Source organism: Anguilla anguilla, chromosome 14 (genome assembly GCF_013347855.1).
Source record: "Anguilla anguilla isolate fAngAng1 chromosome 14, fAngAng1.pri, whole genome shotgun sequence".
NCBI classification, from domain to species: Eukaryota; Metazoa; Chordata; class Actinopteri; order Anguilliformes; family Anguillidae; genus Anguilla; species Anguilla anguilla.
Window position 1 is genome coordinate 1,994,149 of NC_049214.1, and position 14,455 is coordinate 2,008,603.

At 49.7% G+C, this 14,455-nt stretch overlaps 1 protein-coding gene across 2 annotated transcripts in view; it reads left to right on the forward strand.

Moving 5' to 3' along the window:
• Window positions 1–14,455, forward strand: part of megf10 (multiple EGF-like-domains 10) — a 78,399-nt gene that overhangs the window by 23,694 nt on the left and 40,250 nt on the right. For both annotated transcript variants that reach the window (XM_035391241.1, XM_035391242.1), the window contains exon 5: window positions 2,361–2,453. In XM_035391241.1, the coding sequence (XP_035247132.1) occupies window positions 2,361–2,453 (93 nt within the window). The remainder of the gene's footprint in view (window positions 1–2,360; window positions 2,454–14,455) is intronic.

Genomic DNA, 14,455 nt, shown 5'->3' on the forward strand with positions numbered 1-14,455 from the left:
GGAGGCGGAGCTCTGTGCAAAACAACAACCGTAAAAAACAGGAAGAGTCTTAATGAACTCACAGGTCAACAGCACCCTATCTGTCATAGCATTACATTACATTACAGGCATTTAGCAGACGCTCTTATCCAGAGCGACTTACACAACTTTTACATAGCATTTTACATTGTATCCATTTATACAGCTGGATATATACTGAAGCAATTCCGGTTAAGTACCTTGCTCAAGGGTACAACGGCAGTGTTCTTACCCGGGAATCGAACCTACGACCTTTTGATTACAAGCCCAGTTCCTTACCCACTGTGCTACACTCCGTCCACAGGACTCTGTCCATAGCAGGAACATCTCTCAGGTTTAGGGTGTAGAGCAAACTCATAATGAGGTGTTAAAGGTGACTTTGTGTCCGGAGCGAGCTTCACCACTGATGGAGGACCGGTTGGACACCTTGCTCGTGGGGGTCGACACCCTATATTTCAAACTCGCAAGCCTTACTGGTGTCTTACTCCCTGCCAAACCACCACACCGCAGCACACGCTTCGGACACATTTACGAGTTTGGCCCCGGACCGCCCCACCCCCCCCTCCTGTTCTTGTATCGAGGCCTGAACGCTGGATTACCGGGCCAGCTGAAATAAAACTTACGTTGTGCTGAAAGACGGGTTGAGGGCCCCTTTCATTCCGGATGAATCCGCTTTTATGCGACGCTGGACACGGAAATGTGACCACTCAGACCTCAAAGGGGACTTTCTCCGGCCGCTGAAAGGGGCCTGTTGTATTTACAGTGCCCCCCAGTCACATGGCTGTATATCCCGACCCCCCCCCCACCCGCTTTCTCCTGTTTTCAGTGGAAATACACAATCATCCTGTCTGCGATGCCTCAGCAGACTGTGAGCAATAATATCCCAGAATGCACAGTCATCGTGCATGTGGAACTCCATATCGTACACAAGGCCGTCACGTCAGCGGACGGACGATATTAACTTTGATTCTCTTTTGAGATATTCCTGCCCACTGCTGCCAGTTTCTGAAGTGGATTTATTAGCTGTGGAAGAGCAAGGCTGCCAGGATATCCGTCCATATATAAAGTGTGTGTCCTTGATAACGATAGTTCTTATTATTCTGTTGATCTGTGCAGTCATAAATGATGATGTCATCCTCCATTGAATGTAGCAGCACTGACGAACAGTTAGAAAGACCACTGCCAAAAAAAAAAACCCAACTGCTTTTCTGTAGTGTAAAAGACAGAAGAAAGAGCTAAGTATATCAATAACTGTTTTACTGTAAAGTCCATGCATGTAATCACTGGTCTCAAGGTTAACGCACCATAGAAATGTTTGGTAAATGTGTTTATATTAGGTTATTTTGGTCATCACAGTTTTTCCACTTTTCTCGGGGAATGTTGATGACTGCTGTGGTGTGTTTGAAAATGTGTACAATTCAGCAATGACATGAAACTCAAAATGTCCTACTTGACAAAATGACAAAGTCTGGATTGCAAAACTACAAAACTCGCTTTTTAGAAAGTATCTGCAATGGTTGTCATCAGGGCTGGGTGATATACCCCCATGATAATTATCGAATGCAATAACTGTCATCACCACCGTGAGATGCCTTACCTTTCTTTTCTTCTTTTTCAATAATTTTACCTCATTCAGTTGTAAGCTTCCAAATTTTTGATGCCACGTGAAATGTTTGCGTAAAAAAACCTCACCACTGTTCTCTCTTGGATGCTAATAAGGCAGCCAATCAACAGCAAGGTCGTATAGCTCAAGGTCGGATAGTCAATCCCATGGAAGCAGCAAGGCCTGCTCCCGATTGACTGTCTTGTCAACACCCAATAGATATCCATGGTGATGATTTTTCTGCAGAAGCGTTTCACAAGGCCTCTGAAGTTCGAAAGTTTTTTTTATATTTAAAGAAAAAGATTAAAAGAAAGGCAGTACGCCACACGGTGGCGATGACCGGTATTGCATTCTGTAATTATCGTCGCGGTATAACGCCCAGCCCTAGTCCTGATGCACCCCCTCCCCCCCCCCCCCCTCCAGCTGAGGGGCTGTGTGTGATACAGCCTTTCCCCCACAATGCACTGCTTGCGTCAGCTTGTTGCCGTGGCCGCGGTAAAGCCTGGTGTGGGGGAACCTCCGGGGTGTCTGTGGCGGGGTGACGTGCGTAGCGCTCGCACCGTGTGAACATGGCTCTGCGCCCCGAAAAGACTCCCCCTGACCCCCCCCGCCCCCCCCCGACCCCCTGCCCCCCTCCCTCTCCCTGCAGTTGTGCTGTGAGAGTGAATGAAATTTGACCTGACTTTCCCTTGTGTTTTTTCCCCCCTCTCCATCTCCCTCTCTTCCCCCCCCCACCCAGCCCACTGTGCGGAGAAATGCGTTCACGGCCGCTGTGTGGCCCCCAGCACCTGCCAGTGCGAGCCGGGGTGGGGGGGGCCGGACTGCTCCAGCGGTAAGTCCTCCCAGCTGTGGCCTTCCGTCACCCAACTCGCCCGATAGGGAGGGGGAGAAGGGCGGGGCCGACTGGACAGGGAGGGGGTGTGGGGGGGGGGGGGGTGGGTGGGATTTTATTCCACATCAGCAGAACACGGAATCCGATACATGCCCTACCCCCTCTCTCCACTCTCCTCCAACCCTGTATCTCCCAAATTTCAGTGTACGGGACACCCTCCCACCCCTGTCTCCCAGCCCTTAGCTACAATAGCGCTCTAATGAAACCCCCCCTTCCTGGTTCTAAGCAGACCTCCCTGGACAGTGCTGGGGGCGTGGGCTGCCAGATTTACATTGTCCCTTATTGAAACCCCCCCTTTCCTGGTTCTAAGCAGACCTCCCTGGACAGTGCTGGGGGTGTGGGTTGCCAGATCCGCGTTGTGCTCTGCATCCTCCTTTTCTCTGAAGTGGTCTACTCTTCAAGGCCGGCTTTCTGCCCCCCCCCCCCCCCCCGCAACAGTTGAGTAACTTAGACTATGGCGGGGGGGTAACTGCGGGGGGTCGGATAGCGTAACGTCTGATCCGCTATTGCCATAGTTCCCACCTCAGTACCGGGGGGGGGGTGTCGCTGACTCATTAGACTAAACTTAAAAGTGAAACGATCCCGGGGGAGGAAGTTCGGCCGTGTGTGGGTGGAGGGGGGGGCGGGGGCGTGGCTGGGGGGGGGGTGTGGGCGTGTCTGGCGGAGGTGAGATTAAACCCGACCCCCCCACTCCTTGTGTCACAGACCCGAATAAAAGCCTCATTGTGGCCCCTGTAACCCCCCCCCCTCCCCCCCCAGGGGCCCAGCCAGGCTCAGGCCCGCCCGTCTGATTGGCCGGGATTAGCGCTGATGTGGGCGGAGTCAGACAGCGAGGCGATATCGGCTGGCGCTCGGCATCCCCTTTCAGTTATTATTTTTTTTATGTTTGTTTTTTTTCTGAGCTACATGGCCTCGGGGTTATCTGGCTCTCCTGTGTCTGTATGTGTGCTGCAGTGAGCGGCTTGTCTCCGGGGAAATGGTGGAGCAGAATATCAAATACAGAGATGGGGGGTGGGGGGGGGCAGAATAACTTCACACTCACTAACATAAACCACAAGCAAACTAGTCAGCTCTGTCTTCAGCTTCATGAGGGGGAATGCCATTGGAGGAGTTTAATATAATAGCTTCTGACCCCACTGAACCGAATTAATGCCCTCCTGGGGGTGGGGAGTGTGGGGATGGGGACGGGGGACGGGGGTGGGGGGTGGGGGGGGGGTTTATGCAGTCTGGCACTGAAGCTTAGAGACCTCTGGTCATCGGGCTGCATTGTCTCTCCTAACATGTAAAGTTAGTGTATTTACTGGTGTGCTTGTTACACACTTTACATGCATAAGGGTGATATGTGAATGGTACACTGCACATTATGTACCTCATCAAAGGTACAATGTTACATACTGTGTGAATAACCCAGCTCTATGTAGAGTAAATGCCCCATAATTCAACAGCTAATGACTTATGACTTTGTGAGTAAACTTGTAAATAAACAATAGCACTTGTGTTGGCAAAAAGACAGCAGTTTTTTTTTTTTGCAGCTCCTGAGAATCAATTTCTGGAGATACTGCTTCTGTGTGAGACAGTCGATATGCAGTTACGAAAGCTAATTTGCACTTTTCAGGAAGCAGGCTGTTTATTACCCGATGCCAGCGCGCTCTGATCTGTCGTACTGCCTCTGTGCTTGTGTAGCTGCAGCGAGAGATAGAGAGAGAGAGAGACGCGTGTGTGTGTGTGTGTGTGTGTAAACTCGCGCTGCTGTGATCTACGCTAAGTTTACCCCCCCCCCCGGTGGACTCGAGCGCAGTAACAGGGACGCGTGGAGCATGAAAAAGACTTAGTGGAGCGGGGTGTTTACTTCGCCGGCTGTTTAATGTTTGGGGCGGGGGGGGGCGGGGGGGGGGGGGGAGGCATATGGGATGGGTTTACAGTTAAATCGCGGCTCGCCCCGCGGATCAATAGCCCGTCGTTACCGCCAAGCCGCCGGAGGCTACGGGGGCGGCCTCTCTCTCATCGAGGGCCGCTGTCATTACCGCCGTGCCTGATCGGCCGCGACGTGCTGTCACGGTTACACTGTTCACACGCCAGCCAGTGTCCCCGGCGAAAACAACACCGGGGTCGGATATCATCATCATCATCGTCATCACCATCATCATCATCACCGTCAGCCGAGCGGCGCTCCCGTTTCTCACACGCGTGTCTCCGGGATCGGCCCGTGATCTGCGCGAACGTCCCGCGCTGGACTGCAACAGCGGGGCCAGCCCTACAAATGCGAATGTCTGTGACTGACTGAGTGACTGAGTGATGAAGTTACACCATTGGTCGGCCGGTCCAGCCATATACCAGGTTTTCACCTGGTCTTGTTGCTGAAATCCTCATGTTTATCCACGCGATCTGGTTGTACAGTCTAGAGAAGACTGTTATTCGAACGCCCTTGAAGACAGTTAATGCCACTGAAATGCAGGAGGTCATTGAGGTCTTTTCTCTGACTGAGAGTCTGAACTCAGGGGGTGTTCCACCAAGCCCCTGCACCCCCGCCCCCATCCCCCCCCCATCCCTTTTGGACCGTGCGGTAATATGACTTTAATTTCCTCAAATGGCTGAAAAGCCAGACTGATTGTTGCCCCCTGTTCACGGGTCAGGGGACTGCCACAATGGGTCTGGGACTTGTTTTGGGTGGAAGGGAAAGGAGGAGAAAGAGATTCTCTCTGATTATTTCGCACACAGAGAAAAGAGAAGCTTCGAGCTGCTGATATTGCAGGAAATACCCTCAGGCATGTTGCGTTTCGGGTTTTTAAAGTCAGAGGAGAGCAGAAAAACAGGGGATGCCTGACCTTGGGAGAGAGAAAGAGAGAGAGAGAGAGAGAGATGTTTTATTCCTTCGAGGGCCTCTGCGTTTGCAGTTGTTTCGTCATTAAAACAAACGGAAATAAAAAAGAAAAACACAGACTTTTTAGAACCACCCATCAGACTTTTTTTTGTTTTGAACGAGGAAGCAGGTTGATCGCTTCTTTGTTAACGACCCAGCAACAGCCGCTGCCGAAGGGGTTTTTTGTTTTTTTTGTTTTTTTTTTTGTTTTGTTTTTTCTTTTTGGGCTCAAGTGGCAGAGCACATCCACAGAAATGCTTTTAAATCAAGCGCAGCACCAGCTGCTGGGGATCCTGTTTCAGGTCCAGTCCCACCGTCGAGCCAAACCACCCTGTCTGCTCCAGTCCAACTGTTATTACAGTACCACCTCCGTAATGCTGGTAATACTCTACGCATTAATACACAGCTCTGTACATAATACTGCTCAAGCTGTACACAGTTTCACTGATATCTACATAATACTGTTCAGACTCTATGCACTGTTACACTGCTGTCTACATAATGCTGTATGCACAACAGTGGCTTTCAATTCAATTCAGTTCAATTTATTTTGTATAGCGCCTTTTATAGACAACTGTCACAAAGATGCCTTACAGAGCAGCAAGGCAAGAGACAGAGCAAAAAGAGCAAACAGAGCAAACACCAGGCCTGAACCCCCAAATAGCAGGTACGTATGGTAAAGTACAACTCCCAGTTGGAAGAAAACTCAAATGGCAGTGAGCAAAAACTCCCCAATGGGAAGAAATCTCGAGAGGTATCTGGCTATAGAGGGGGACCCTATCCTCCACTGGCCTGCCTGGTGTAAAGTAGTAGACTGCAAATAAAACGGGTTATGCAGGTTAGAGCTGATGTGACTGCTAACAGGAATAACAGAAGACCAAATGGAATAGTTCAGTTATATCGCGGTTTAGAGGAGCCGGGTGACGGATCTGGAGCTCCAGGCTGCGCCAGGGCATGGGCAGGGGAGGAACAGGGCTGGAGCAGCCCATGACCACGGAGCGAGGGACAGGGCTGGAGCGAGCCCCTGGACCCAGGGTGAGGAAACAGCCTGTCTCTGTGTCTCTGAGGCGGCTCTGGGGTCAGTTAGCCGGGAGATTACCGGTCTGCTCTGGCGTTTCCCGGTGTGTTTGTGGAGTGAGTTTGAGTGGAAAAAGGAGCTGAGCTGGACTTGGTTTGGTGATTTATAATTTCCTCCTGTGTGCCCTGTGCGCTGTGTGATTCTCCTGAGTCTCTGGGATTGTACTTAGATTGCCGCGCGAAACGTGAATCCAGTGTCGGATTGTTTACCGAAGTCGAAGCAGAAAACTGTAAGGACATATTTCATAACGGCAGCCGTTCAAACGGAGTTTGTAATACGAGACGGCGCTCCTGGTTCTGGCTCCTGGTGTCGGTCCGGTGGTGCCGAGCTGGCGTTGTCTTCTCGGGAAGAAGACAAAATAAATTCAAAATAAACTTCCTGCAAATGTCCAGCTTGAGTGTTTCACCAAGGCCAGTTAGAGCTGTCTTCTCAGGTTTCCAAAAACACACACCCACGCAGTCTCTCTCTCTCTCTCTCAGACACACACACACACACACAATGTAAGTGAATGAAATACATGCCAGACAGACCCAGACACCCAGATTTGTATGGATTGTAAACTTCCCTTTCAAGCACTTGACGTGCGCGAACGGGAGTGTTATATTCCCATGATCCTCTCTGGCGCTCCACGCTAGGCTCACCATACCATGTGTGCTCAGTGTGTGATATTCAACGGTTGTAAAATCACCCCACCCGCCCCACCCACCCCACTCCTGTCAGGGGGTTAGGGGTCCCAGTCAACAGCTGGCAGGTTGGATTACTCGGGGATGATGTGTGTTTTTCCCCTCTTGAACATGGCCAAAATGGGAGGCTAGGCAATCATGAGCCAAAATGGGAGGCTGGGCAATCATGAGCCAAAATGGCGGCTCCTCAGCTTTGCCTCATACAGTCAAATAAACTGGTACACATACCTGCCTGATCTACACCAGGGATCAGCAACTCAGGGTCCTCGAGGGCCGAGAACTGCTGGTTTTCCACCCTCCCTTTGCCTGGGAGTCGGGTGTGAAGACAGTCTGGCCAATCAGTAGCACTAATTACCCGGGAGAAAAGAAAACCGGGGCTGGATTTGGATTCGATGGGCCAGAGTTGATGACCCCTGTTCTACACAGATTACCAAAATATAAAACATGATTTTTTTCATATTTTAGAGGTAAACAGCACCAAATTATGGGATACAGGAACTCTGTTTCAGTAAAGCTGAGACCAATAGATTAGCTACAGTAATAAGCGATGGTGAATAAACACTATTCGTTTTGTCTGAATAAATTATTTGCTGTGTGAGATGAAATGCTCTTCAGGCTATCCAAACAACTACCTGTCTGTAGTAGCTAATCTGGCATTTATTCCTGCATTTCATACAAATATACAAAACCTGGTATTTCAACTGGAAATGAATTACTTTTAAAAATCATATTCTGCAACGCTTTGACTCGTCTTCTATTTCCAGTATTAACCGAAGGATTGATTTTGCTCTCGCTGGATGACCGATCTGTTTTTCCTGACACTTTTTTCTCTTCTCTCTCTCTCTCTCTCTCTCTCTCTCTCTCTCTCATCTCTCTCTGCCTCTATCTCTGCTCTGTCTCTCCTTCTCTATCTCTGCTCTGTCTCTCCTTCTCTATCTCTTTTTCATTCTCTTTTTCCGTCTCACTCAGAGTTCTCAGTTTTCTGTCAGTGCGCCTTTCATACCCGACACCCGCAGTGAACTTTTTTAACGAGGCGCAGAAGGCGCGTTCGGGGTGCGTGTACTGGGGGGGGGGGGGGGGAGACGGGGGGGGGGGGGGGCTTATGGGGTGTGTGATACGAAGCAGATGTAGCCCTGGCCCCCTTCACCAGGCCACAAACCCGTCAAGGTCTGCTTGGCCCTCCTGACCTGCTCTGAATTGGAATCATGGGTAATCGGAGCGACTGGTACTCTTTCTGTGATAATACGCTTTGATTTGTATTCAATTTGTGTCTTCCCCTCTCGCGTTTGTGGAACAGTTAAAGATGAAAAAAATGCGCGATGTTTTGCCCTGACTCAGCCCTGACTGAGATATCCCTGTGTCCCTGCAAAGGCGTTTTTAGGACAGGGAAGCTGAAATGGAGGCCCTGTCCCTCACGCCGTGGAAACGTTTCGGTGGCGCACGGTGGCTTCTCTCGCCCCCGCTGCCCGTTCGCGGCTCGTTAGCGTATTCGCGCGCCTGAAGGTGACCCGCTGACAGATCCGTTTCCCGCCTTTTCTCGGCGTAAGCGCGAGAGGCAGGTCTAATCAGACCTGTGACCGCCGATCCGCGCGCTAGTGATGAAGTCCGTCGCGCGTGTTCATCTCAGTTTGACGCGGAATAAAGTTTGACGTCAGTGGTTCCGTTGGCTCAGTTCCCCCGCGATTCGATGGTAAAGAATGTAAATGTAGTCCTGGCTGTACTGTATATATGTGAGGATAATTGATGAGGATATATGTGAGTATATATGTGAGTATAATTGATGAGGATATATGTGAGTGTATATGTGAGGATATATGTGAGTATATATGTGAGGATATATGTGAGTGTATATGTGAGTATATATGTGAGGATATATGTGAGTATATATGTGAGTATATATGTGAGTATAATTGATGAGGATATATGTGAGTGTATATGTGAGGATATATGTGAGTATATATGTGAGTGTATATGTGAGTATATATGTGAGTATAATTGATGAGGATATATGTGAGTGTATATGTGAGGATATATGTGAGTATATATGTGAGGATATATGTGAGTGTATATGTGAGTATATATGTGAGGATATATGTGAGTATATATGTGAGTGCAGAACTGCATCCTCTTGGCATTCTTGGTGTCGAATAGCAGTTGAGAGTGAAGAGTCCATGGTTTCTATGTGTATACCATCTTTAGCACAAATACATAGAAAGACTGCATTCATCTTTTCTGTCCCTTAGAATAACTGTTTTTTGCATGTCAGCAGATTGTCAGAAATGCAATGATCAGAATGATTCCTCTGGTATAGGGTAAAGTTATTGAGTTTGATAGAGTTAAGCCTTCACTTCTCCTGATTCGGCGTGAAATCTAATTTGGCAGAATCTACATTTTTTTGGAATATTCACAAAAGCCTTCAGACTGTAACCCTGCCTTTCTGCACAGCTAAACCTGGTTTAGCGGTGACTTAACTCTGACAGAGTGCGTTTAACTCTCCCAGAGCACGTGGAATCCCCAGCTGGGCTCTAATGGTTTTCTGGAGTTTAATTAGCTGTGAAAATGTGCACAGGAGGGAACACAACAGGATGCAGAGAGAGAGAGAGGGGTGTGTGTGTGTGTGTGCGCGTGTGTGTGTGTGTGTGATTGTGATTGTGTGTGTGCGTGTGTGTGTGTGTGCGTGTGCGTGCGTGTGTGTGTGCGTGTGTGTGTGTGCGTGTGCGTGTGTGTGTGTGCGCGTGGGTGTGGGTGTGGGTGTGTGTGCGCGTGCGTGTGCGTGTGCGTGTGTGTGTGTGTGCGTGTGTAGGTGTGTGTGTGTGTGTGCGTGTGTGTGTGTGTGTGTGTGATGGTGAACGGGCCGTATCTGAAGGGCCTCCTGGGTCTGATATGGGACGCGGGACGGAGCTGGGGGAGCAGTCTGTCCCCCCCCCGGCCCCCCTGCCCCCCTGCCCCCCTGCCCCCCCCCAGCCCCCCAGGCCTGCCGTGGCTCTGCTGTATGTAGGTCAGGCTTCACAAAGGTGCCGCAGGCCTTGAGTGGCCCTGAGAGGGGTTTTTGTGTAGGCCCGTCTCTCTCTCCCTTTCTTTGTGTCTTTCTCTCGCTCTCTCTTTCGCTCTCTGTCTCTCTCTCTCTCTCTCTCTCCCTTTCTCTCTCTCTCTCTGTCTCTCTCTCTCTCTCTCTCTCCCTCTCCCTTTCTTTGTCCCTTTCTCTCTCTCTCTCTCTCTCTCTCTTCTCTCCCTTTCTTTGTGTCTTTCTCTCGCTCTCTCTTTCTCTCTCTCTGTCTCTCTCTCTCTCTCTCTCTCCCTCTCCCTTTCTTTGTCCCTTTCTCTCTCTCTCTCTCTCTCTCTCTCTTCTCTCCCTTTCTTTCTCTCTCGCTCTCTCTCTTGCTCCTTCTCTCCCTCTCTCTCTCTCACCCTCTCTCTCACCATGATGCATAGCCTGGAGGAACTTGGGGGGGGAGGGGGTGGGGGCGAAGGGTCCTGTCTGGTTCATTAGAAAACGCAGGGAAGGAATACAATGGGGGCTGTTTAACCTAACCCCCCCACCCCCACCCCACCCCACCCCACCCAGTCACCCACCACATGAGTGTCACACTGTGCGGCTCAACACTGCGGTGGGGAAGGGCTGCCACGGCAACCACAGTGCAGGCCCGGTGGGGGGTGGGGGGGGGGGGGGGTAGCGGGCAGGTGTCAGGTATGATCCTGTCTGAACCCGCTCCTGACCCCCCTGGCCATGACGCTGTCACACCTGGGAACACCTCAGGGACAGGTACGCCCCCGAAACGCCAGCCCCCGTCTGGCCAATGACAGGCCAGTGGTACTCGCAGTGCTCAGAGCTCTGACGTGAACTTGTGCGGTTTGTCGTTTTTACATTCTTAAGTTTAAAAAAAAAAAAAAGAACAAGACATGCTGACTAAACCAGGATATTCTATCCCACTCATCTGCAGCCTCTTTAACACTTTAACTTATCTTTTCTTAAAAAGTCGCTCAATTAAGGTCAAATAAGTGAATTTTAGCGGGTAGTTTCCTTTTCCGATTATTTCAGAGGGATTTCTTTTAAGTGTGAAGGATTGAAGACTTCGGCTTTTGAATAACATGAATAACCATTAAATCTATTCACGGCTATCGTAATGTGACATAAAATTTCATAATGAAATGCTGAGCACTTTGGGCACTGATAGTGAAGCTCTGTTTGATCGAGGAGCTCTGTTTGATCCTGTCTGTGGGGTCCGTGCTCCAGGGACCGATTGCGGTCTCAGTTCTCAGGACCTCTGCCTCTGTGAGAATACTCGCGTGTGGAGCGGCTGTGCTGGTGAGGTGCTAGTGTTTTACTGGGCAGGAAATAGCCCTGAACATCGACAGCTGAGCTTTTTACTGGGGGACTGGACCCCCGGTCTGGACCGTGGCGCATGCAAACATTAAAGAAAAGATGCTGGACCAGTCCATTGTTACCCCATTTGGAGAGGATGGGAGATGGGGGGAGTTTGGGGTTGTTGTCCTAAAATAAGTTGTCCTGTAGATTAAATATTCCTTACGGTTGGTAGATGGGAGCGGTGAGCCTTGTAAAAGGTATTCAGGAGCGCGTTTTTAGGGGTGGAGTGTTGCTTTGCATCCTCTCATTAGGCCGTCCCACAGCTTTAATCAGCCCTGCGCGTTGGCTGCACTGGCCCTGTTTTTGCCCCGCCCCGCCCCGCCCCGCCCTGCAGGAGGAGGGGTCTGGCTGGGTACCTGCGTCGTCAGCCCCTCCCACAGCCACGCCCACAGGCCGCTCCTCTTCTGCCTCCTGCGTTTTACACCACCTAAAAATCTACAATAACCATCCCACTGCCCGGAAACAGAAGGGTTGCCTCAGGACGTCCCGGTGTGTGTGTGTGCGTGTGCGCGCGCGTGTGTGTGTGTGTGTGTGCGTGTGTGCTTTCGTGCGTGCCAGGGCAGTGATATTGGACCTATGGGACACAGACCCAGGAGAGATGGGCAGCGATTGCTCGGCTCTGTCAGCAGCAGAGAAGGAAACAGAAGGGTTGCCTCAGGACGTCCCAGTCACTCCAGGTCTCCGGGCTTTTATAATAATAAAATAATAGATAAATGTGCGGTTTGTAATATAATTTGTTTGGGTTTTGATAGAGACTGATTGAACACCGTCGCTGAAGGGGGGGATCGGTGCGCGGGGGGGGGATCGGTGCGCGGGGGGGGGGACTGGTGTGCGGGGGGGGGGACTGGTGCGCGGGGGGTGGACTGGGGCGCGGGGGGGGGGGGGCGGTGCGTGTCCTCGTCCTGGAGAGAGGGAATCAGCGGAGAGCGAGTGTATTCAGCGCTTGTTTAAGTCTCGATCGATAGCGAGGGGTCATCTGTATGCACCAGAGGCTCCAGGCAAGGCGCTGCTCTGAGAGTGGAAATGATAAACGCCTCGTGTGCGCCTGCACGAGACTGTAACGGGCCTGCGGTTTCCCCAGCGAATGACCTGGAGCTCCTCAGCCGTGAATTAATTTGCACACCGCCGCCGCCTTCCGGATATGAGAACTCAAACACGGGAGTCAGTAGACCCAGCGCAAGAAGGCAATAAACGCAGAGAAACTGGGCGTGACGGCGCAGGATACACCTTTCTGCTGATGCTGTGCTCCAGAACATGAGGAGACTTCAGCCAAATCTGAGGAATCCGTTGAATGGCTTATTTACTTTTATTTTGGAATCTGTTGGTTACAGCAAATGGCTTATTTACCTTTATTTTGAAACATGTTGGTTGCAACCAGAGACTGTAAAAAATATGGACAAAGCTACTGTGACGTCACCCATTGACTCTCCGTGGGTCTCCGAAAATACGTTTTGAAGCTCAATGGCGGGCGCGGCCATTTTGGAGTTGGAGCCAAAACCACAGAGTTTAAAAGCCGCTCTGTGATTTTTACAATTTGATTGACAGTCCGGTGCGGAAAAGCCCATCAACCTGAACGAGGCTAGCTGACTGTCTGCCGTTATGTTTTAAAATATATTATCAGATGTTTACGGAGTTTAATTTCCATCCGTGACTGTACTGTCATGTAATCACGTTATATGTATGACATTAAAAATACAATTAGGCTATGTTCAGTTATCTTCAATTCATGTTTCTCAGCAAAACGAATATGCTTAACTAGCATATCAGCTTGCCAGTGAGCTAGGTAGGCTATCCGTGGTTAGCTCACGCATTAGCAATATGAACCACAGGGGAAGAACATTGACTACACTGATGGTCAATCAATCGGAGATGTGTAGGCTACTGGTGATTTGACTAGGCTAATTTTCGTATAACTGTCTGGTAGATCTGCTGTTAACCGAGCAAGTTATCGTCGTAGGTTTTCGCCAGTCAGTTAATGAGCCAGTAACTGCTACTACTAGCTACTCCATCGCCGTTTGTGGTGTTCACTTGCTGGGTGACGCTAGCTGACCGATCGTTCGCAAATCACTTTCTACCGAATAAAAATTAACACTGTCAGCGGTTATTAACAAATCTACCAAGTATTTTAATAACTGATCTGCAGGCGTGTAAATATGACAACGCACTTTGTACAGCAAGTTTTCCACCTGGTGCATGAAGACAAAAATAATGTAGCCTACGTTGAATTTCTAATTATTATTAGGCTATCGTTTTTTTCTTGTAAATCATCAAAACCAATGGAGAAAAGCCAATATACGCAAGGAGCCCCCAGAACCGATTCTGAGAACCACTGTCTTAAATGCCTAGCTTGTCGGTCTCTTAAATGCTAAAAACATATTCCTTTCTAAATGCCAAGATGGTTAATTTCGTTAAATTCTGTGTGTGTGATTTCAGCAAATGAACCTTGAGACTCTTAATTCGCTTCGTGAAACTGAAAAAGTGTTTATCCCAAAATCGGGATTATAGTAGCTTTGTCACATGCTTGAAGCATGGCCCAGGTAGACATTTACGGAATGTACACGACTGACAAGCCGCCAAACACGTCTGACAGATTGAATGTTTGCCGGTTAAGGTTAGCTAGCTAGTCAAATGGCTTGGTAGCCGAAGTTGCGAACTGTTTTAGCATAGGCTACTACTGGACTACCAAATATAGCAAGCTGATTACGCTTTCTGCCAACTAATTATTTGGTTAAGTAGGCTAAAGGAAATAGTAAAAATGACTCGGCTACCGAAAAACTTAAGAGGAGGATTATTTTATGGTCGTCTAGTGCAGCTGTAAATAGCACACGCCATAATTAAATCACCACGAAATGGGATGCTTGCATTTTCAGACGTAGCACAGGCGGACCGTAGCCGGCGCCGCAATGTCAAGGCCAAGAGACGCCACCGCCCACCCCAGTGACCATAGACTGTAGC